This window comes from Macrotis lagotis, chromosome 4, assembly GCF_037893015.1.
Source record: "Macrotis lagotis isolate mMagLag1 chromosome 4, bilby.v1.9.chrom.fasta, whole genome shotgun sequence".
NCBI classification, from domain to species: domain Eukaryota; kingdom Metazoa; phylum Chordata; class Mammalia; order Peramelemorphia; family Peramelidae; genus Macrotis; species Macrotis lagotis.
Genome location: NC_133661.1, coordinates 203607715 through 203631865, shown reverse-complemented (window position 1 = coordinate 203631865; position 24151 = coordinate 203607715). Strand labels below are relative to the sequence as shown.

At 36.8% G+C, this 24151-nt stretch overlaps 2 protein-coding genes across 8 annotated transcripts in view; both read left to right on the top strand.

Moving 5' to 3' along the window:
- The window catches only part of TTBK2 (tau tubulin kinase 2), a 242175-nt gene that overhangs the window by 140821 nt on the left and 77203 nt on the right, over nucleotides 1-24151 (top strand). For all 7 annotated transcript variants that reach the window (XM_074235218.1, XM_074235212.1, XM_074235213.1 and 4 more), the window contains 3 exons: nucleotides 13094-13159; nucleotides 15660-15752; nucleotides 16460-16585. In XM_074235218.1, the coding sequence (XP_074091319.1) occupies nucleotides 13094-13159; nucleotides 15660-15752; nucleotides 16460-16585 (285 nt within the window). The remainder of the gene's footprint in view (nucleotides 1-13093; nucleotides 13160-15659; nucleotides 15753-16459; nucleotides 16586-24151) is intronic.
- On the top strand, nucleotides 1835-8942 carry LOC141522101 (PAT complex subunit CCDC47-like). Its single transcript, XM_074235219.1, is given in 1 exon segment — nucleotides 1835-8942. A coding segment is annotated over 1 exon segment (1446 nt). The 5' UTR covers nucleotides 1835-1895; the 3' UTR covers nucleotides 3342-8942.

Below are 24151 nucleotides of genomic sequence, written 5' to 3'. Positions count from 1 at the left end.
TTTTCCTTTATTTATAGAGATGGACAGTGGAAGTTTCCTTGAACTCCTAGGGGATAACTTCTTGCCATAATATCCAGAAAATTTATCAGTTTTTGTATAAATAAGGGTCTCATAAATACCAACTAGAATTGAATCAAAATGAGACACTTTGCCTCATGAGAAGAGTGAATGCCATTAGACATTTAAAACCTCTTCTTCAATTGGATTTTTAGCCTGAGGCTTTATGGCTTTGGTTGATAATGATAGGTTGATATGATTTGACCCATCTTTCTAGGATTCTGTTCTTAACACTAATCAATGTGGCTCCATCAGTAAATAGCCTTTAGGAGACCATAAAAGTGTTTTGAAATGTTAAATGATTTTCATCTGTCTTCTTACTGAGTCAATAATCCTGCATCTTTCTAAGCATCATTTGTACTTTACTGTTGATGGCGTTGAACACTGTCATTTTAGGGACAGTTGAACTATACTGGTAAACTCTGTGAGGTTCTTGTTTTTTGTTTAGCAGCTTCTGAATTTTCCCATCATTTTTGTCAAACTGATTTTGATGTTTGTAGGTGTTCTGACCCAAATGAGTAAATTCAGTGCTATACACCAAGTCTCTGAAAGCTGCCTACCTCTTTTCTGCTCCACTATTGCCAATCATGTCTTGACTTAGCTTTCATGTCTTTGACTTAGTAACAAATTGTTCATGCACAGAGAAATACTCTATTGACAGTAAGTTTCCTAGTAGTCATCTTGTCTTGGGGCTAATCTTTGTTGAATGTAACTGGTTAGCTTGGGAAGGATAAGTCTATGATCAGTCCAATACTCTGTACCATACATTGCCTTCATCACTCTCACATCTTGGCAGTCTCTTCTCCTTACCATGACATAGTCTATTGAAGGCCAATGTTTGCTATCTACAAAATTTTATTGCCTTTAGCAAACAGAGGACCATATTGGAGATTAAAAGGTCATGAGATGCACAAGTCTTCAGTAGTAAATGATTGTATCTGTTGCTGTTTCTGACTCCTCTCTTCCCAAATATTCTTTGACATGCCTGATATTCTGTACTACTCTGGTGTTAAAGTCATACTGAATTATAAGCTTTTCCTCTTTTGGCACCTTGATGATGAGAGTCTCTTTCAGGTCTTCATCAAAATTTTCTTTGACCTCATCATGGTGGGAGCATTCACATTGATGATGATGGTGTGGCATTTTCCTGGAAGTGGCAATTGTGTCATCATGAGTCTGTCATTCATTCCTTTTGAAATATCCAAGTTTGTTGATTATAGATTAGTTTAATTGCAAAAATCTATTCCAGTTTCATACCACTCCCTATTATTGTGGTTATTCCAGAAAAACATGTATCCAACTCCCAACTTCAGTAAGCTGGCCTTCATTTGCCAGTCTTGTTTCACTCAGGGCTGATATTTGGATGTGATACCTGCTGAATTTTCTTACAACAAGAACTTTTCATTTTTCAGGCCTACTGGATTTTATGTTGTCTTAAGGGTGCACATATTCCATGTACCAACAGTGAGTGAAATCATCTTCACAAAAGTTTTGGAACTTTTTTGGTATATGTTTTGACTGCAAGATAGGATCCCCATCCAGAGCAGGAAGCAGGCTGTTAGTTAGGTGATATGTATAATGATTACAGAGAAGCATGGAAAGATCTATATGAACTGTAAGCAGAACCATGAAAACAATATATAGAGTAACAATGAAAATAGAATAATTACACATTATAAAATCAAAAGTAAATGTAGGAGCGGTTGTGCACGCGGCGCTGGAGGAGCCGGTGGGAGAGGGCACCTGGGCGAGGCCGGAGCAACGGCAGCGGCCGCACCTGCCCATCAGCTCTCAGCGCCGGTAGGGCAGGGAGGCAGCGGGCAGCACCCGACGTCACAATGAGAATTATCTGCTTACTCTATGCGTGTCTTTTGATGCTGGGGGATTTCTTGGAAGCCAAGTTTGATGATTTTGAGGATGGAGATGACATGGTAGAGTATGATGATAATGACTTTGCTGAGTTTGAGGATGTAATGGAAGATGTTGTCACAGAGCCCCCTCAGCGAGTTATAACCATTGAGGAAGATAAAGAGGAAGCCACTGTAGAGCTGGAAGGGCCAGATGACAACCCAGAGGACTTTGAAGATACAGATCCCCAGGAGGGGGATACTGAGAATGAACCATATGATGATGAGGAATTTGAAGGCTTTGAAGAGAAACCAGATATGTCTTCCAGCAAAAGCAAAGACCCTATAACAATTGTTGATGTCTATGCACATCTTCAAAATAGCTGGGAAAGTTATTACATGGAAATTTTGATGGTAACAGGTCTGCTTGCCTACATTATGAATTCTATTATTGGAAAGAACAAAAACAATCGTCTGGCTCAGGCCTGGTTCAACACCCATAGAGAGCTTCTGGAAAGCAACTTCACTCTCGTTGGGGATGATGGAACCAGCAAGGAAGCTACAAGCACAGGGAAGTTAAACCAGGAAAATGAACACATTTATAACCTCTGGTGTTCGGGTCGAGTTTGCTGTGAAGGCATGCTTATACAGCTGAAGTTTCTCAAGAGACAAGATCCCCTGAATGTACTGGCTCGAATGATGAGGCCAACATGTGTTCAAGTGCAAATAAAAGTAACAATGAATGATGAAGATATGGATACATATGTTTTTGCTGTTGGCACACGAAGAGCCTTGGTACGACTACGGAAGGAGATGCAGGACCTGTGTGAATTTTGCAGTGACAAGCCTAAGTCTGGAACGAAGTATGGACTTCCAGACTCCTTGGCCATCTTGTCAGAAATGGGAGAAGTCACAGAGGGAATGATGGATACAAAGATGATACACTTTCTCACACACTACGCTGACAAGATTGAATCAGTCCATTTTTCAGACCAGTTCTCCAGTCCAAAAGTCATGCAAGAGGAAGGTCAGCCTTTAAAGCTGCCTGACACCAGGAGGACACTATTGTTTACATTTAATGTACCTGGCTTAGGTAACACTTCCCCAAAGGATATGTAGGCTTTGCTGCCCTTGATGAACATGGTGATTTATTCTATTGATAAAGCCAAAAAGTTCCGACTTAACCGAGAAGGCAGACAGAAAGCTGATAAGAACCGGGCACGAGTAGAAGAGAATTTCCTGAAGCTGACCTATGTACAGAGGCAGGAGGCTGCACAGTCTCGCCACGAGGAGGAGAAGAGGGCTGAAAAGGAGCGGATCATGAATGAAGAAGATCCTGAGAAACAGCGTAGACTAGAGGAAGCTGCCTTAAGACGTGAGCAGAAGTTAGAGAAGAAACAATTGAAAATGAAACAAATCAAAGTGAAATCCATATAAAGCAAAAGGAAATGACTGATTCCACTTGTAAGCTCTGAATTCACAGACTACAAAAAAATCCCATTTGTCATCTTTAACTTCAAACACTCAACCCCAGGGAAATCCTCCTGGTATCATCACTATTTATTGGTTTAGAGTTTTACAAAGTATGTATATGAGTTTGAAGAGCTCTGTTTTAATCATTTTTTTCCAGGTAATCAGTTGTTTTGACTATTTTTAAAAGAAATGATTGCTCAAATCTCTGTGATTTTTTTTCTTTTAATTTTAAAATCATAAAATGAGTCGTCAGTACCAGTCACATTTCAATGCTTTTTGTTTTTAAGATATTTGATGTCTATAAGCAAAATCTTTGTTGCTTGTGGGCAAATGAAATGGCTAGAGAAGAACTCTAAAACCAAGATTTCCCAAATGACTATTGAAATTGCACAATAAACATTGTTTGGTGTCACTTAAAAAAAAAGTAAATGTAGTAAAATTATAAAGTAAAATTTGAATGGATATGGGAAATCATTCCTATTTATTTACCTCTTCCTGAAGGTATGAAGTTCACAGATGTTACACTTTGCATATATTTTCAGACTTTTCCAATGTGTCAGTCAGTTGTGCTGATTTTTTCCCCTTCTGCTTTAAAAATATATTTTTCATGGGTACACAGGATAACATGGTGTTATAAGAAACAAAATATCAATAAAAGTTATTAAAATGTAAAATTAAAGTGCATGTGCTTTCAGGATGTGGAGTGGGGGACAGAATGCTTAACACAGCTTTTAAGCCAAATAAACTATCTCTAGACCCCAGAATCCTTGACTATATAGTAGTATTAGACAATTAGGAACTTTTTCATTTTCCAAACCAAGGATCATGATGGAACTGAGCAGCCTTTTCTTCATTGCCCTTCTCTACCATGTATTCTTAATGGAGGAAAAAGTGTCCAGGAGGTAGTATTAGTTAGTCCAGATTGTTTTTTGAAATGGTGTTGGATTAATTTTCAAGCCCTCTCTTGCCCCCCAAAAACCCTTAAGTTGTGCTTAACGTTAAAAGGTTAAAACCCTTGTGCTCAATTCCAAGGTCAATAAGAGGAGTAGACTACTTTCTCTTTTTATACTAGACGGTTTGTTCTAGACCAGGGTTGTCCAACCTGACTTTTAAAATTTTTTATTGAAACACTAGACAATATATTTTGATTTCCCATTCTAGTGAGAGCTCTGCAGTAACTTAACTTTGTTTGCAAAAGCATTTAGTAAACCCACAAGCAGGCTGCATAAAATTGTCTTGCTGGCTGCATGCAGCCCTTGGGCCACATTATGGACAGCCCTGTTCTAGTTAAGTGAATATTATTATTATTATTGTTTGCTCTTTGTTCTTAAAGAGGGCTGATATCAGGATTGTGATGCCATGACAAGCAAGTGAATTGGATTTAAGTGAGAGATGACTGCAAAATCACCAGCTTCATTTTCTCTTCTAGAACCCTATAGGTCCAGTGACCAAATATGGATCTGGACAATTTCATGACTCTGGATGCAGTAGATCATCTTGGTCTTTTTAAATTAGGTCTTTAACAGGTAGGCTAAGTAAGGAAGAAATGAAGGAAAGAATGACTTCTCTTACCCACCCCCCCAAAAAAAATCAATCTGGGGTGGGAAAACCATCTGGATATCTGGACAAAGCAGAAACAATTGATATTTATAATGACCAATGAGCCTTGATCAGAGATATATTATTGAGCAATTAATGAGAGCCAAATTTGATCAGCAATCAATAAAAAAAAAGGAAAGAAGAAAGAAAGGGAAGGAGGGAGAAAGGGAAGAAGAAAAAAAAGGAGGAGATAAGGAAATAAATATAAATACCATAGATTCCATTAGTAGAAAATAGCAGGATATAGGCTATACAAAAAAAAAAGGCAGTCTTCATACTTTAAGTTATGTCATACAGAAGAACACAACACCACAAAAATCTTATGTTGCTGTGAATAATGGGATACAAACCTCTGAAGAATTAGAAGTATGGATTATCTAACGGGCAATGGAGAGACCCTCTCCAAATGACAAGAATTACATATTAAAAGTGATATTAAGATGTCTTCAGAGAAAGCAACTTTGAAAGACAAAGGTTCTGATCATTTCCTTGACCGCAATGATTTCATAAGACTATTGATGAAGCATGCATCTTACCTCTTAGCATAAGAATGAGATAAACATTTTCAGACATGATCAGTGTGTGACTTTGTTTTGCTTCATAGGTCCTCTGATTACTAATATTAGGCAAATCATAAAACCAAAGAAACATACTAACATTTTTTCTATTATTAATGAGAATATCCTACTATCTTCCAATTAAAGAGGAACTTCCTAGAGAGAGATCTTTCAGAACTGATAATTGTATTGAATGCCATAAGTCTCAGAACACTGCAGAGCCTCCTAAATAAGTTTTAGAATCTGCCAGTCCACGTAGCAAAAACCAAATGGATGAAAAGTACCTCTTGTCCAGTCTATGTTGAGTCCAATGATATCATTAACATAGAGCACTCCTGACACTGAGACTCCTCCCAGTACAAATAGGAAGTGGGGTGGGTAAAAGATGGAATGACTAAGGAAACTTAAGGTTTGATCTTCTAAGCATATCAATTAATTAAGTAATTAAGCAAAGGTATAGCAATTGCTCAGTGATTTAGAACAAATAACCTTTCTCACTTGGATGCAGGATGCCAAATACTTGGGAAGACAGATTTTTTTATACGTTAAAAATTGTTTTCTTTGTTTTTCATTCTCAAGGAAGACAATGACATCAGAAAGGTAATATCTTGACTTGCAAGTGAATTGAATTTAAATCAGGACTGGGCCAATTGAAATTGTCCTGATATTTACACTTTATTGGGGCAAGAAGTCAGATGCTTTCCCTGAATCACACAATATGTGTCAAAATAGACATGAATCCAGATTGTCTTGACTCAAAAGTCAGGATTCCATCCATCATGCTAATTAGTTTTTTGTCTACCCATTGTATTTACTTCTCTGTGCCTATGTTGTTTTCACCCTATAGAGTGTAAGCTTTTTTGAGACAAGGAATGTTTTGTTTTTATTGTTGTATCTCTACCATTTTTATACGAGCCTCAAACATAAAATAGTGCTTCAGGAATGCGTTTGACTAAATTGAACTTCTTAATCACTATTACTCCTAATTTCTTTTTCATGCCTTATTGCTATTGAATTTCCAAGAATATGTGAAATAAGAGTGTCAGGATGAAGCAGTCTTAGTTGTTTTTAACCTATTTTTAGTGAAAATTTTTCTCCATTTTACATAATTTCAGATAATTTTTGCTGAATACTGTTTTATTAAGAAATATTTTCACCACTAATAGGGTTGTTGTGAGGAAAACACTAAAAATCTCAATGTGCTCTATAGCTTGATATTGTCATTGTTTTTAAATGTATTTAATTCTTTAGAAGAGGATACAAGTTTTTATTATCTTTATTACTGTTTTAATAAACTTATCAAAAGAACCTAAACAAAATGGCTAGTGTTGCTGCAACTAATTAGGTTGATTCTTGCTTAATTTTTAAAATATATTATTTTGTCATTTGATAATGTCTCTCAAAATATCTTGTGTTGATTGGAAACTAGGGAGTTACCTACCAGGTGAGAACAATTAAATTAATTATGGCAATAAGCATGTAATGGAATATTATTGGATTGTAAGAAATAATGCAAAGGATGGCATCAAACCTGGCAAGATTTGTGTCAGAGAATGCTGTGGGTTTGGTTTCCACAGATCAGTACCAGAACAGGATGTTTCATTTAGTGAGAGGATGCTATCAGTTAGGATTTCATAAATAACTGTCAGAACAGTACATCACAAAGACCAGGGGTCTCTGGGTGATTGATTAGGTTGGAAGACACAAGCTGGAATATAGAAATAAGACAAAAGTAAAGATAAAAGAAATGAACTTGACCAGTCACTAAACAGAAGAAATTTTCTAACCATGACTTTTCTAGACCTCAGTGATGAGATCAGTCCAAGACCAGCTCAAACTGGTTAGGGGTCAAACTAGAGTCTCAGACCTTTCACAAATATGCATTCTTAATAAGCTTCATGCATTTTTTTAGGTTTTTCCAAGGAAAACTGGGTTAAGTGGCTTGCCCAAGGCCACACAGCTAGGTAATTATTAAGTATCTGAGGCCAGATTTGAACTCAGGTACTCCTGACTCCAGGACCGGTGCTCTATCTACTGTGCCACCTAGCTGCCCCCAGCTTCATACATTTTAGCTTGCACATCTCTGTGATAATTGAGGCTCAACAGTATTAACATACTGTGACCAGGGAGGGGGGGATATATTAAGGAGTGATATGGGTTGAGTGTATCAATTAGATTGTACCCCTGATGACTGGGACCAATGCCTGACTCAAAAGGGAGGGGGGAAAAGAGCTCTCTTCATTAGTGGGAGTGTTTCCTGCAGGAAATGTTAAATAAATATTCTTTCTGTCACTCCAGGCTAAGTTTTGTTATTAGGAAACACTTCGGAAAAGGGATTATGGGGTTCATTTCTAACAATTCATATGAACTGATAAGAGAAGAAGTGAGCAGAATAAGAATAATAATTTATATAGTTAACATTGTAAAAACAACTACTTATAAGAAATATTAAGAATTCTTATTAGAGTAATTGAAGACTTGGGGAAAGGGGTTTAAGAATCTGTGAGTTCATTTATCAATGAAGAAATCATGGAGATTCTTCTCTGGAGGGTAAGAATAGGCTTAAATTTTAATTTACAGATTACTGCAAAAAATTCACAAGTTTAAGTTCTTTAACAAGATAAAGTGAGTTTTTAAGAAGACAGTAAACTTAAGCAGAGGATAAATAGCCACAAGCTGGGTTGGTGAGAACATCACAAGTTGGTAGCTGGGCTTAGATCATCAGCATGGACCCTTGTGGAGAAGAGGGTGGGCAGAACCTTTATAAGGAGCCTAGCTTACCTCCTGTGCAGAGAGGAGTCAGGGAGATGAAGTCAAGAAGTGATCTGCCTGGATGTAACTGGAGTTTGGCTCACACCTTGGAAAGCTAAGAACTAGACATGTGGAAAAGGGATAGAGGGAAGGAGTTGATGTTGCTTTCTATTAGTGAATTTACATCTGAGAAGAGGGTTAGACCAAACAATGGTGAGGAATTCAGAAAATAACAGACAAGCATACATTCCTTAATATTATAGGAAAGGCTAGACATTTCTTTAGTATTTTTCCCTCATCAAAATGACCAACCACAATTTCGGAGGACAGGTGATCAAACATGGTAACAGTTGCCTAACATTGAAGTTAGGTACTCACAATGCAGAGTGAAACATATTTTGGGCCCAATGTAGAATTTGTTTTTCTTGATGATGGTATTTAATACAAGGATTTTGTTGTATCTTTCAGTTTAGGAAGTTTGCAGGGCTAGCAAAATGGAAGGACCAGGGGTGGGTTGGGGAGAGAAGAAATGTAAGAAAAGAGTATTAAAGAATTTTCTTAATGTACAGCACAGCAGAAAGATGAGTTGAGTAGAACAGCTTTGAAATGTCATTAGTGAATTTGTTACATGAGAGATAAGTGAATGGCTGTGTGTTTTAGTGCAAATTTGTGACTGCATATATAATTCTCTTTCTATTCTTTTATATATATATGAAAATAGATAAAAATTTGGTTCTATGTAGTATGAAAAATAAAATTTAAGATATCATTTTCTCTTTATTGGTTCTAGTATTTAATTGTTTCATTTACTCTATGAAATTATCCATGGTATTATCATTATTCTTATTCTTATTACTCTTATGGATACTCTGCCTTGCTTATTTACTATTTTGGTCAATTTTTATTTTCTTGTGTGTTGTGTTTTCTTCATTATTAATTATAATTTTTATTGCATTATTATATGACTTGTTATGGTTTATTTATTTTATATTATTACAATAATCTTGTTGTGAAAGTAAACATAAACTCCTCTTCCCCCAAAAAGAGAGAGAAACCTCAAGAGAAATGAAGTGAGCGGAAAAAAAAGTATACATCAGTCTGTGTTCAGATTCCATCTGCTCTGTCTCTGGGATGAGTTGACTTTATCATAAGTCTACCATAGAAGTTTCTTCTTTATTTTTCCCACAGTCATTATTACTAGCATTATTTCCCTCCATTCTATTCCTCCCCACTCCCTTTTATTCTATTTTCTCTCTCTCATTTCACTCTTTCCTTTCTCAGAAGTGTGCTGTATCTGATTACCCTCTTCCATGATCCTCCCTCTTCTATTACCTATTCCTCCCTCTCCCCTGTCCCCCTTATCCCATTCTTTTCCACTTATTTTTCTCTAGGGTAGGATAGATTTCTATACTATATTAAATATGTATGTTATTTCTTCACTGAGCCATTTCTGATGAGAATGAAGGCTCACTCATTCCCCTATGCCTTCCCTCCCACTCCACTGAAAAAGCTTTGTCCTTGACTCTTATTTGAAAAATCTTAGCCCATTCTACTTCTTCCTTCCCTTCCTCCCAGTACTTTCCTTTATCATCCATTGACTCCAGCTTTATACTATACCATTCTATTTGGCTCCTTCTTGTGCCTTGTCCATATATGCTCCTTCTAACTGCTCTTATAAATGAGAAAGTTCATATGAGTTATCAGTATCTTCTTCCCATTCAAATACAAGCAGTTCAGCATCATTAAATCCCTCATCAGTTGCCCTTCCCATCCACCCTCTCTATTCTTCACTTGAGTCCTGTACTTGAAGATCGAACTTTATGTTTAGCTCTGGTCATTTTACCAGGAAAGTTTGAAAGTCCTGTTTAATTGAAAGCCCATCTTTTCCCCTGAAAGAGCATGTTCACTTTTTCTGGGTAGTTGATTCGTGGTTGTAAACCAAGATTTTTTACCTTCTGGAATATCATATTCTAAGATCTACGAACTATTAATATAGATGCTGCCAAATCCTGTATAATCGTGACTGTAGAGCTACAATAATTGAATTGTTTGCTTATGGCTGCTTGTAGTATTTTCTCTTTGACTTGGGAGTTGTGGAATTCGGCTATAATATTCCTGTGAGTTTTTCTTTTGGGATATTACCAGGGAGGTAATCAGTGGATTCCCTCAATTTCTATTTTACCCTCTGCTTCTAGGATTTCAGGGCATTTGCTGTATTATTTCTTGAAAAATGAAGCTGAGGCTCTTTTCCTGATCATGACTTTCAGGTAGCCTAATAATTTTTACATTATCTCTTCTGGATCTGTTTTCTAGGGCAGTTGTTTTTCCATTGAAATATTTCACATTTTCTTTTAATTTTTCATTCTTTTGACATTGTTTTATTGTTTCTTGACTTCTCACAAAATCATCAACTTCCTTTAGCTCCAGTCTACATTTGAAGGAGTTATTTTCTTCAGAGAGTCTTTTTTATCTCCTTTTCCAGCTAGCCATTTCTGCTTTTTAAAGCATTCTCCTCATTTGCCTTTTGGGTGACTTTTTTCCCATTTGGCCTAAACTGGTTTTTAACATGTTATTTTCTTCAGTTTTTTTTTCTTATTTCTTACATTAAGCTGCTGACTTGGTTTTCGTGATTTATTTGTTTGTTTATTTGTTTATTTATTTATCACTCTCATTTCTCTTCCCAATTTTTCCTCTACCCTCCCCTACTTGTTTTTCAAAGTCTTTTCTGAGCTCATCCATAGCCTGAGCCCATTTTCTATTTCTCTTAGAGGCTGGCTTTGGATACAAAAGCTTCAACTTTGTCATCTTCTGAGTGTATATTTTGATCCTCCATGGGAACCAAAGTAATTTTCTATTGTCAGGTTCTGGTTTTTTTCTGTTGTTTGCTCATTTCCTCAGCCTATGACTTATTTACCACACTTCCAAGGCTTTGGGGGTTTTGGGGACACCACACAGGGCCCTTAATTCCTCTAAGGTCTTATGAGAGGCTCTGACTGCTCTCTTTCCTGTGCTTTGGTCTGTGGATGACCACAAGCACTGCCCTCTGCCCAGGCTGTAAGGAGGGGTCCCCTCCTCTGTGGTAGAATGGGGGCCCAGACTAGACCCTGGATTTGAATATGGGCAAAGCAACAGAGTACTGCCCCAGGGATAGCAGAGAGACCTCTGCAGTCTCTCACTAGCCTCTTATTGTCTGTAGGATGAGTGCACTAGAAGTGCTGGGTAGCTCCTCGGGTTCCCACCACAGGGCTGCTCTCTCTGAGGCTGTTGCTGGGCTAACTCTGGTGCTGCAGAGTTCTCTCACCACCCTTTCAAGCTATCCCCAGTGTTCCCTGGGGCAAGAGGTCTAGGAATCACCCTCTCTGCCACAGACCCAAGTGCCCGGCAGGCTGTTCCTGAAAGGCTGGAGCTGGTTTGCTCTGCCCTGGCTACACTACAGCTCCAGTCCCCTGTCCCAGTGAAACAGACCTTTCCTGCAGATCTTCTAAGTTGTCTTAGACTGGGAAATTGTCTTTCTGTGGGTTCTGCCACTCTAAATTTTGGCTGGAGTTTAATTTGTTGGCTTTTGGAGTTTTTGGGGGGGACAAGTTTCCAGGAATTCCTGCCCTCGTGCCTCCATCTTGGCTTCAGCCCCCCACCCCCAGGTTGTGTGTTTTTATTGTTTTTCCTCTTCCCTCATATTTTGTTGTTGTGTTGAGTTGGGTTTTTTTTTTTTTTTGAGAGTTTATGTGATTAACCGGACTACCTCAAACATTTCACTTTGCCATTTTAAGTTTATGCCTTCTTTCTTTCTTTGGATTGACAGTTGTGATTGCTTTGTTATTTGCTTTTTATTTGTTCAATATCCAGGGGATATAAGGTCTGTAATTCCACTCATAATCATCACACTAAGTCACAGTTATATTTATGAGGAAATAAGGATGCAAAAACTGATTCCAGAGCTCATCTATCTATCATCAGACCTCAAAGATCAGCATGACAGGGTGGGGACTCTAAGCTATCTTCTTTTTCCCAAGAGCAGAGTAGTGAAAAGATGGTCCCACTTACTGAGTTCTTTTTTTACTCACTACTGTGTTATACTGTACATTGTATATGAGCAATGTATTAACTCTATATTCAGATTGAGAGAACTTGTGTGTTCCTCTTTACAACAAGAGAAGTAGTTAGTTAGTCCCCTCTTACTCCCAACCTATGGACCTTCTTAGAATATTTTTAAAAATTCATAATTGAAGGAAATGTTAAATTTCAGTTAAAGTTGGTGAAAATAAAGATGAAAATTTTCCCCCATCCAAATTAATGAATTCCTTTTTGGCCCATGAGTCCATGTAAAGAACCTTTGCTCTAAAGTGTTGTCAGTAAATAGTTTAACATTCATATATGTTTATTATTTCATATATTGGGTGCTGACTTGACTATGAGTTGAACTGGCAGAAAACTGCCCAGAATTAAATCAGGCCCCCCAATTTACCACCTTAACTCCACTGTAAAATGAAGTGTTTATGTTCGTCTGTCTGACAGTCATCAGTGCTGTAGAAGATATTGGAGGGATGAATGGAAGAAAAGAGACACTAGAGTTGGGGGTGGTACCTTGGATGTGTCATTTTGGCTCTAGTTGTGTACTTGTTATAAATGAAGTCAGCTTATTATCACATGTGCATATATTCACTGTACAATATTGTTCCATGAACATTTAATAAGTGCCTTTTTAAGATTATGCCTCTTATTTTCAATGCATTAGTTCTACAATCACCCCAGAACCAAATCTTCACAGCTTGCAACTCCTGTCCTCTTCTGTTGTTTATTGTGTTCCAGCCTCGAGCTGTGGCAGGATTTCGAGGAACAGTTCGATATGCATCAATCAATGCTCATCGAAACAGGGTAAGTGTCTGAATTTCAAAAATACAATCTGAATTGTCTTCATAGTGTTTTAAAATATTTCCTACTCTGCCTTATATGTATATAAGTTTCTTTGTTCCCATTTCCCATATCTCTTTGCCAGGAAAGTGCTTGAGGGCAGATCTTAATGCTTTGGGATTAATTGAATATTTTGTCCTAATTTGGCAATTGTTATTGGTATTGATTGCAGAGGAGACGGTAATTATAATCTTTAGTGATGAGTATGCTAGGATATTGAATATATATAGTTAGTAGAAATGAAATTGAATTTGCCAATAAAAAAATAACAGCTAAGGAGTAATTAAGTATATGCTTGTAATATAGTTTAGACCTTTCTTTGCAGTCATATACTGTACCCATATTTATATAATCTCTGATTTCATCTGAATAGGAAACTCTCAGAGAAGTTACCAAAACTGAGCTATGTAACTGCTCTTTGATTCATATTCTTTTTTTTGGTTGGTTTTTTCTTTTTCGCAAAGCTTTGGGGTTAAGTGACTTGCCCAAGGTCATACAGTTAGGTCATTATTAAGTGTCTAAGTTTGGATATGAACTCAGGTCCTCCTGACTCCAGGGCCAGTGCTCTATCCACTGGGCCACCTAGCTGCCCCTTGATTTATATTCTTAACAGAATTGCCTCTGGCACTGAAAGGTGTCCCTAGGCACAGAAGCTTGCTCAGAGAGGAGATTGAACCCAGGTCTTCCTAAATCTGAAGTTCATTCTCTATCTCTTATTCCATGTTACATCTTAACATTTATTCAGTTTTATGGGATTGTGAAGAAAATAAGACAGAAATGCTCCTTGTTAAGAAATTATTCATGAGACCCTAAAATTATTGATATCTAATGAAAAATGGGTATCAATATTTGATCTTTTATATGACTTTAATTTGCAACATGTCCCCAAACCATTCCTTTCCCCCTACAACATGCCATCTACAACATGCCATGAATGTACAATTTACTTCTTGGCTTTTATTACATTAAATCATCCCTTTCGCTGTGTTTTGTTTTAGTCATTAATTTTTACATTTTTCTTCTCAAAGTTTTCTTTATCTAAAGTTTGAATTATAAAGTGTCTCATGGGATCTCTGGTCTTACCTTGTTTAGATGGGAAAAAATATAAAACTTATTAAAAAAGAAATTATATGGGTGAGAAACATTAACAACTGGTTTATTGGGGGAATAGAGGTTTTTTTGAATCCCCAATCCTATTTTTTATATGTAAAGTCTCAGATCAGATAAGGTACATTAATGAGATCCTGAACAATGTTTAATAAAAAATGTTGAAATACTATATTTTGAACTTATAAATTATTCTTTGAATAAGGTACTTCCATGTTATACTGATTTAAGTAACATAAAATTATGAAATCAGTGAGGTATTTATTATAATTATTAGGTAGCTGGCATTTTATTAGAAGTTGAAATTGATTCAATTTGTACATACCATTGTGATTGCTGCAACTAAGTCAGTTTGTATGCCACTGTAATCCATACCTCTTCTTTATTTTCAGAGTTGTTTTGCCTTCTTTAGGAAATATTTTTTTATCCTCAGGTTATGTTTTTGTTAATTGTTTGAAATGATAGTTTTTCTCTACTCACTCAGAAAGATGTTGACATTGTAATCTTTAAAAGGAGGTATTCTTTTTAAGATAAAGATTAGAATTTTTCTTGGTCTAAATAGCTACAACAGTACTTTGAAGATGGATAATAGAAAAGCAGTCAGAAACATCTGCAGTAATTTTATTAAAGAGATGAAGATTTCTTCTAAAATTCATTAAGCAAAGACAGTGGAGGGTGATTCACCAAGCCGTGGGATTTGCTTTGGTCTCAAAGTGTGTTTGTTCTTGATGAATTTTAAGATGGGTATTTTTCTGAACTTGGAAACTTTTTTACCTATTTTAGTGAGAAATTAGACAGTCTGAGAGGTACCATGGCATCATGAATAGAAGGCTGACTCCAAAGTCAGATTTAACTTCTGGCTCTGACACATAGTAGCTTTGTAACTGTGAGCAAGTTAACAAGCTTTCATTGTGCCAGGATGCAAAGTTACAATGAAAGGCAAAAAACCAATCAGCCTTTAAGAAGCTTAGTATAGGGGTGTCTAGGTGGCGCAGTGGATAGAGCACCAGCCCTGGAGTCAGGAGTACCTGAGTTCAAATTTGGTCTCAGACAATTAATAATTACCTAGCTGTGTGGCCCTGGGCAAGCCACTTAACCCCATTTGCCTTGCAAAAAAAAAAAAGCTTAGTCTAGTTACAGTGAATTGCTGATCTGCATAAGCAGAAGGAGTTCCTAAACTAGGATTTCCTTATGGTAATAAAGTCATGCATATGATCTCCTCTCACCATCATCCCCCCCCCAAAAAAAAAAAAGTTTAGTCAAATTCAATAGATCTCTTAGTTCCTTAGATTATGCAGTCTAGACATAAAGATTAGCAGTAATTCAATGTGACCAAATCCTATTTTGTTTTACTTAGGAAATGGGAAGACATGATGATCTTTGGTCTTTGTTCTACATGCTGGTAGAGTTCGTAGTTGGACAACTGCCTTGGAGAAAAATAAAAGACAAGGTGAATTTAGACATTGTTAATATTGATTGTTGGGTGGAAAAAGAGGTGACTTTTTTCCCAGGTAAGCGTCTTCCTGAATTACATTAATTCATTAAACACTGGGGAGAGTGTCACTATTTTCCAATATGTTCTTCTATGATGAGTTGATATTGGGGTTCAAATTATGATTTTTAAATGAGTGTATATAAAATAAATATCACTTTATATGCAACTAATTCATCTGAGATGATTTCTAGCTTTCCCTCTGAAGCAGTAGCTTTTATATTTGCTGCCCTCCTCTGTTATTTGATTTCTAAACAGTTTGTTTGCATTATTAGATTATGATATTGTTTGAAATGAAAGCTGCAAAAGCAAAGAGACATTTCTATATTAACAGGAGAAATTCAGTCAGATTTAAAGTGATTTCTATTCTTTCTTCTTGAAAGTTATAAATTCATCTGGTGCAGAACTCCAGTGGGGCAGGCAGCATTATTTTATCTACAAAACATGCAAAAAGAATTTAACCTTTTGATTCAGCATTATTTACATATATATATATATTTTTTTAAAAGCAGAGTACATTAATGTTGTAAAGATCCCTAATTATACTTTGCCCTTAATTACTATGTATGGTCTTAATTATACTCTTGAGAACATCATAGAGAGGCTCTGAGTTTGTAATTGATTAGTGAAGTTTACTTTGCTTTCTTCTTTCATCATTTCCCTAGGAGCAAGTGGGTTCTATTAAGGAGAGATATGACCACAGACTTATGTTGAAACATCTCCCTACAGAATTCAGCATCTTTCTGGACCATATTTCCTCTTTAGATTATTTTACTAAACCTGACTACCAGGTAAGCATGAATTTTTTTTTGTTCCTGGACTGTTTTGCTATCTCTGTTTTGACCTCAGTATCTTAAACATTGTAACTTTGAATGGTATTCATTGGTGACTGGTGTCATATAAGTCTATATTAGTATCTTTTGAGGAATATAATGTATTTAGCTGTCTCTTATCTAATAGCAATGCTTTAAATACTTCATTACACTTCTTGATTTGTACTTATGATACAGATTGTATTGTGCATGCTTTGTTAGATAGTCATACAGAATTGCTGACAGTATGTGGAAGTGCAAATCATTTGGTTTATTTGTTCAATTGGGGATACCGTGCAGATTTGTTATGTACCTGCCAAGGACCTGAGAGTTTCATATTGTTTGTACTATGTTCTGGGATAGTGAATGAAGTTTATTAGTTCCATTCTGTCTGTGACCAGCCTGCTTCAGTTGCTTAAAGGATGGAGTTAATGAGTTCAGGAGTTCACTTCCTATAAGGAAGTGTTTAGCCACAGATTTCACCCCTAACAGCTGTTTTGCAGATGAATTGTGTTGATAAGAGGGAGAAACAAGTAAATGTGAGTTGTGAAATGCAAAATTTTTGAGGTATATTTTCTAATAAATGTAGTATGGTGCTATGTATTCATATGCAAAGAACAGAATAGAAACTTACACTAGTAATATAGATTTGCTTATGTTGTTAACAGGAATGCACCCTTGAGAACTGATTAAAGTAAAAAACGTCATTAACTTTCCCTTGTCAAAAGTCTAATAATATTCTGCTCTCAAAGGAATGTTAATCTAGCTGAATCTATAGTTGTCTTTATTGGTATTCGTATTGCTGGAAAATTACAGTTTCTGGAGGAAATGCAAACAGCTTGTAATGATAATTACAAATGTGTGGCCTTGAAGGCTATCAGTCCATGACTTTCTGTGTCTCTGTATATCTCTTTTGTTACTGAATACTTTTATTCTAGAAAAAAAATGAGGGTCCCAACTGAACTGTGACATAACTTAAATGAGGAAAAAGGGTTAATAATCAATCAACTGGCATTTATAAATTCTTACTATATGTCATGAACTTTGCTAAGAGTTGGTGATATAATGAAAAGGAAAAAAACAGACCTTGCCCATCAAAGAGCATGCATTCTGATGGGGGAGACTCTGGTAAATACCCAGGTACATATGAGAGAAAGACCTCTTGCCTTCAGATCAAGACTTGAGCAGAGTCTTGAAGGAAGCTCAGAAAACCAAGAGGTGAGGTGATGGAACAGAGTATTTTAGGCATGTAGGACAACCAGTGTAAAGACACCAAAAATGGAGCAGCATTTTGGAGAATTTGCAAGTAACTGGATCATAGGATGCATGTAGGGGAGTAAAGTGTATTAGAAGTATAGAAAGGGGTCATATGAAAAGATTGAAGGTAACTAAGAACCTACTGAACAGGAATGTGACACGGTCATATCTGTGCTTAGTAAAACCATTTTTGTATATATGTGAAGGGATGAATTAAAGTTTTAGTTATTATAATTTTAGACTATTATAATAGTCCAGGAAAGAGGCTGAGAACCCAAATGATAGTGCTGGCAATGTGAGTTGAGATGTATAAGAGGTGTGGTGAAGCAGAAAATGCTTCAATCCATTGCTAATACTTGTCCATTTTGTCCCTTAACATTTTTTGTATTCCTTCTCTCTCTCTCTCTCTCTCTCTCTCTCTCTCTCTCTCTCCTTTGACACTGCCCTTGTCCTGGGATAGGCCCTCATCATATCATGCCTGAACTATTATAATAGTCTGCTAGCTCTTCTCCCTGCCTCAAGTCTCTCCTTACTTTAGTTCATCCTCCACTAAGCTTTCAAATTATTCTCCCTAAAGGTCAGGTCCAACCTTGTCACACAAACACTCTCTCCACCTCCATCCCCAACTCCCTTTTACACTCAGGATCCAACATATAAAGGCTTTTGACCTTCACAACCCTAACAACCTGACCCCTTCCTACTTTTCCATTCTTCTTACCCTTACTTCTCACCACATAATCTACAATCTAATAAAAGCTGCCTTCTTGCTTAACTCATAGAAGATACTCCATCACCATATTCTTCTCATTTTCACTAGTCATCTCCAAGACTGGAATCCTCTGCCCTCTCATCTCAGTCTCCCAGCTTCCTTCAATTCCCAGATAAAATTTCACTTTCTACAAGAAGCCTCTCTAGATCCCCTTCATGCCATGGCCTTCCCTCTACTAATCATCTTCCAGTTTATTCTATATTTTTCTTGCTTATGCCTAGTTGTGTTCATGTTGTCTCCCCATTTGACTGTGAGCTGCTTGAGGACAGGTCTGTCCTTTGCCTTTCTTTGTGTTCTACTACTTAGCCTTAGGACCTACCTCTGAGTGGGTGCTGGATAAATTATTCCCAGGCAATGACTTATTGTCTTGGTGAATTGGTTTGGAGTGGGCCAGGAATGGGGTAGGAGTGATCACCATAGGGGCAGCTTGATCAATGGTTCTGAAGTCAGTAGGATCTGACATTTGAGTTCAAATGTGACCTCAGATACTTAATAATTGCCTAGCTGTGTGACCTGGGGCAAGTCACTTAACCTTGCCTTAAATAAATAAATATTTTTTTAAAAATGGAGTGATCACCTTAGAGGTGAATTATTTGAGGCATTTGATGACACACAACCATAGAAGTCAAATTGGAATTGGAAGTTGGCAATAGAAAAAGAGAATTTTTCAGTCAGCAGAATCTTAACAACTTGAAAAAATAACTTACCCCTAAAGTTCTAAGTGAATAATACCACATACCAATAAGCATTAAGATAACTTTATCCATAAGATATTTCATTAGCATTCCAGAGTTTAAAATTTTTGCTGAATGTAATATCTAGGGAACATGCCATCCAATAATCAAGACCGATTTAAAAAAAATAAGCAAAGAATGATGACCAGTCCCAAGAATGAGTATGAGATTATAATGCCTAAAACTCAGGGTTCACATCACATTGCTTTATAGGACAGTACTAATGATTTGACTTGAGCAGAGTATGGATATCCTAATCGACCTCTTGAGCATATAATTTCTATTACCTATAAAGCTTAACTAATAATTAGTAACAAGAGTTAATTATCAACAGTGATATCCTAGAACAAAGCAAGTGTATCATCATTAAAGCAATATTTGCTGCTGCATAATTGCTACACAATGACATGAAATAAGCATACTATATATAACATATACAAGAAAGTTCTTTAAGAATGTGCATGAGTGACTAAAGTTTCACCTCATAACTAACAAATTAGCAAAGATGGCAAAAGATGGGAATAGTCAATAGTAAAGAAATTATGTGAAGAGTGTTACTCTGATACATTATTTTTGGAGCTATGAATCAGTTTTGGAATTATGCAAGTAAAGTAGCTAAAATGTCAATATCCTTTGACTCAGATATTCTACTACTATGCTTACACCCCAAGATCATTGATAAGAAGAAAGTTCCGGGCTGGCTAGGTGGCACAGTGGATAAAGCACGAGCCCTGGAGTCAGGAGTACCTGGGTTCAAATCTGGTCTCAGACACTTAGTAATTACCTGGCTGTGTGGCCTTGGGCAAGCCACTTAACCCCATTTGCCTTGCAAAAACCTAAAAAAAAAAAGAAGAAAGTTCCCATATGCACCAAAATATTTACAGCAGCATTTTATTTTTGGTAACAAAGAATTGGAAACAAAATAGATACCCATTGATTAGGAAACAATAAAACAAATTGTGTAAGTAATGTTATCTTACTGTATTATAAGAAACTATGTATGTGATACAGATATGCATGGAATGATTTACACATTATGATGCAGAATAGAGTAACAAAGCCAGGAAAACAATATAAATTCACAGTGACTACAGCTATGTAGTAAATGGAAAATACAACCACGGGGCAGAGCCAAGATGGCAGCATGAAAGCAGCTTTACCTGGGAACTCCTCCCCTCCCCCACTCCCAACTCCAAAAAGCAGCAAATGATAACTAGCCAATATTTAGAGGGGCAGAACCTACAGAAAGACTGAGTGATACATTTTCCCAGTCCAAGATAACTTAGAAATTCTGCAGGAATCATGTCTTTCATCAGGACGGGGGTTGGAAAAAGAAAAGCACCAGCTGCAGCCTATCCCAATCCAGCCCAGAGATCACCCACAACAGCTTGAAGGGGCAGTGAGAGAAAACTCTGCTGTACCAGAATGAGTGTGGAGTGAGGAATACTGGCCACAGAATCTGCAGCGAGAATCTAGAGAAAGCAGTCTGCACCCCCAGATATGGTAAGGGAAGTCTGAAGAGATTTCTCTGCTCTCCCTTGGGTAGAACTCTGCTGTTTGCCTACACTCAAATCCAAGTTGCAGTTTGGGCTTCCATACTAAAATAGTAAGCTCCTCCTTATAGCCCCAGGGCAGAGGGAAGTGGGAAACAATCTACATATCAAAGCACAGGCAAGAGAACATAAGACCTTGGAGGAATAAAGGTCCCAGTGGGGTGTGCCCCCCTCCCCCCAAAAAAACAAACCAAAGCCTTAGAAGTGCTGTCTTGGGCTGAGGAAATAAGTAAACAAAGAAAAAGAAGAATCTGACTATAGAGAATTACTTAAGTCCCCTGGAAGATCAAAACACATACTCAGATGATGACAAAATCGAAGCTTCCATATCTAAAACCTCCAAGAGAAATAGAAAATGGGCTCAGACTATGAATGAGCTCAAAAAAGACTTTGAAAAGCAATTAAGGGAGGTGGAGGAAAAATTGGGAGGAGAAATGAGAGCGCTGCAGAAAAATCATGAAAACCAAATCAAAAGCTTGGTGAAAGATATACCAAAAAATACTGAAGAAAATAATATGTTAAAAAGCAGTTTAGGCCTGACAGAAAAAGCAAAATAAAAGCCAAATGAGAAGAATGCCTTAAGAAGCAGAATTGGCCCACTGGAAAAGAAGATAAAAAAGCTCTCTGAAGAAAATAACCCTTCAAATGCAGAATAGAACTAAAGGAAGCTGATTACTTTGCAAGAAATCAGAAAGAAATAAAACTCTTCCAAAAAAAAGCCAAAAATTAGAAGAAAAAGTGAATTATCTCATTGGAAAACAACCGACCTCAAAAATATATCCAGAATAAGTAATTTTAAAATTATAGGGCTATCTGAAAGCCACAACAAGAAGAGTCTAGACTTCATTTTTTCAAGAAATAATACAGCAAAATTGCCTTGAGATCCTAGAAGCAGAGGGTAAAATAGAAATTGAGGGAATTCACTTAATCACCTCCCGAAAGAGATCCCAAAAGAAACACTTCCAAGAATATTATAGCCAAATTCCAAAACTCCCAAATCAAAGATAAAATTCTAAAAGCTGCCAGAAACAAACAACTCAACTACTGAGGCTCCATAGTCAGGATTGCACAGGATCTGGCAGCATCTACATTAAGGGCCTGTAGAGGGATTGGAATATGATATTCTGGAAGGCAAAGATCTTGGTTTACAACCAAGAATCAACTACCCAGCAAAACTGAACATCCTCTTTCAGGGGAAAAGATGAACTTTCAGTGAAATAGGGGACTTTTTCCTATCGAAACAACCAGAGCTGAACAGAAAGGTTATCTCCAAGTGTAGGACTCTGGTGATCCATAGAGGGAGTGGAAGAGAAGGACTAATTATGAGGAACTTAATGATATTGAACTGTTTGTATTCCTGCATGGGAAGAAGATATTGATAACTCATATGAACTTTCTCATCTATAAGAGCTGTTAGAAGGAACATATATAGACAGGACATAGGAAGGAGCAGAATATAATGGTATAATATAGTTAAAAGATGGAGTCAATGGGTAATAAAGGAAAGTACTGGGAGAAAGGGAAAGGAGATGAAGAAGAAGCTAAGAAACTTCACTTAAGGGTCAAGAAAAAGCTTTTTCAATGGAGTGGAAATGGGGAAGGCAAGGGGGAATGAGTGAGCCTTCATTCTCATCAGAAATGGTTCAGAGAAGAAATAACATACACATTTAATAGGGTGAGGAAATCTATCTTACCCTAGATCAAAATAAGAAGAAAGGAACGGGATAAGGGGGAATGGGGGAAGGGAAAGGGGGGAATAGGTGATCAAAGAGAGGGAAGATTGAGGGAGAGGGTACTTAGGTTCAACACACTTTTGGACAGGGCCAGGATGAAAGGAGAGAGAGAATAGAATAAATGAGAGTGGGGAGGAATAGAGTGGAGGTACAGCTAGTAATAGCAACTGTGGGGAAAATATTGAAGCAACTTCTTTGATCAACTTATGATAAAGAAAGCAACTCACCCCAGAGACAGAGCCATTGGACTCTAAACATAGAAGTATAATTTCTCTCTCTCTCTCTCTCTCTCTCTCTCTCTCTCTCTCTCTCTCTCTTTGAAGTTTCTCATCTTGTGGGGGGGTAGCTTATTGACTCTTATGTTTACTCTTATGACACATTCGATCAATGTATAGCATGGAAACAATGTAAAGACTGTCGGACAGCCTTCTGTGGGGGGGGGGGGAGGGAAGGGAGGGTAGGGGGAAAATTGTAAAATTTAAAACCTTACAAAAATGATAGGTACATATTACTATTGTATATAATTGGAAAACATTTTTAAAAAAATCTCTAGAAACATATCAGAGGTAGAACAATGCAGCTGGGAAAGGGAGAAACAGAAAATAAAAGCAACTCAATGGCTAGTTTCTGTTTCTCCCTCAACTTTCCCTCCTACTCCTCTTCCTCCTCCAGAAAACAAACTCCTAGTAACAAAAAGTAGGGGAAAGCAAAACAAATACAAAGATTTTCCAAGTCCCAATAAATCTGTTTCCTTCTGCCAAAAAAAAATGCAACCACAAAGCAATCAAAAGTGAATATCATCAAATTGTAATAATAAGCATATCTTGAAAAAAGAAATGAGAAGACTAACCCAGCTCATTCCTTTACAAAAGATAGGATGCCCTTGGTGTGATACATCTCATATATTTTCAGAGTTTTTGATGTATTTTAATTGCTTTTGCTGATTTTTTTATCTCTTCTTTCTCATTTTCTTTTTTTCTTCACCAATATTTGTTGTACGGTATTGTTCTCCAGGATGGAGAAACAGGGAACACACTGGAAGAAATTCTAACGACTAAAAAACAAAAACTATCAATAAAATTTATTTTTAAAAAGAATGCTTGAATATCAGCACTTCAAAAAATTTCAACTAAGTACCAAATTAGAAATTCTGAAAATCCAAAAAAGGATTAACAGAATGAATTTTTAAAATAAATAATAATAAAAGGCCTGGTTTTTTTTTATTTTGTTTTTGGTTTTTTATGAGAGTGGGACTGCTGGCCAAGATGGCTACCTAACTGAGAGAGGGATTGCTTAAGTAGCATAAACCTCCAACAACAACAACAACAAAAATCTGAAAATCACAATAAATGTAATAATGAATAAGAAATACAATGGGAAACTATAATAAGTACTTCATTCACCCCAGAATTGCATAAAATATCAGTCAAATTCCACAGGTATTAGAAAAAGGACTCCTGTGAGAAAAGACAGTCCTAGCTGAAGTAAACAAATTGGAA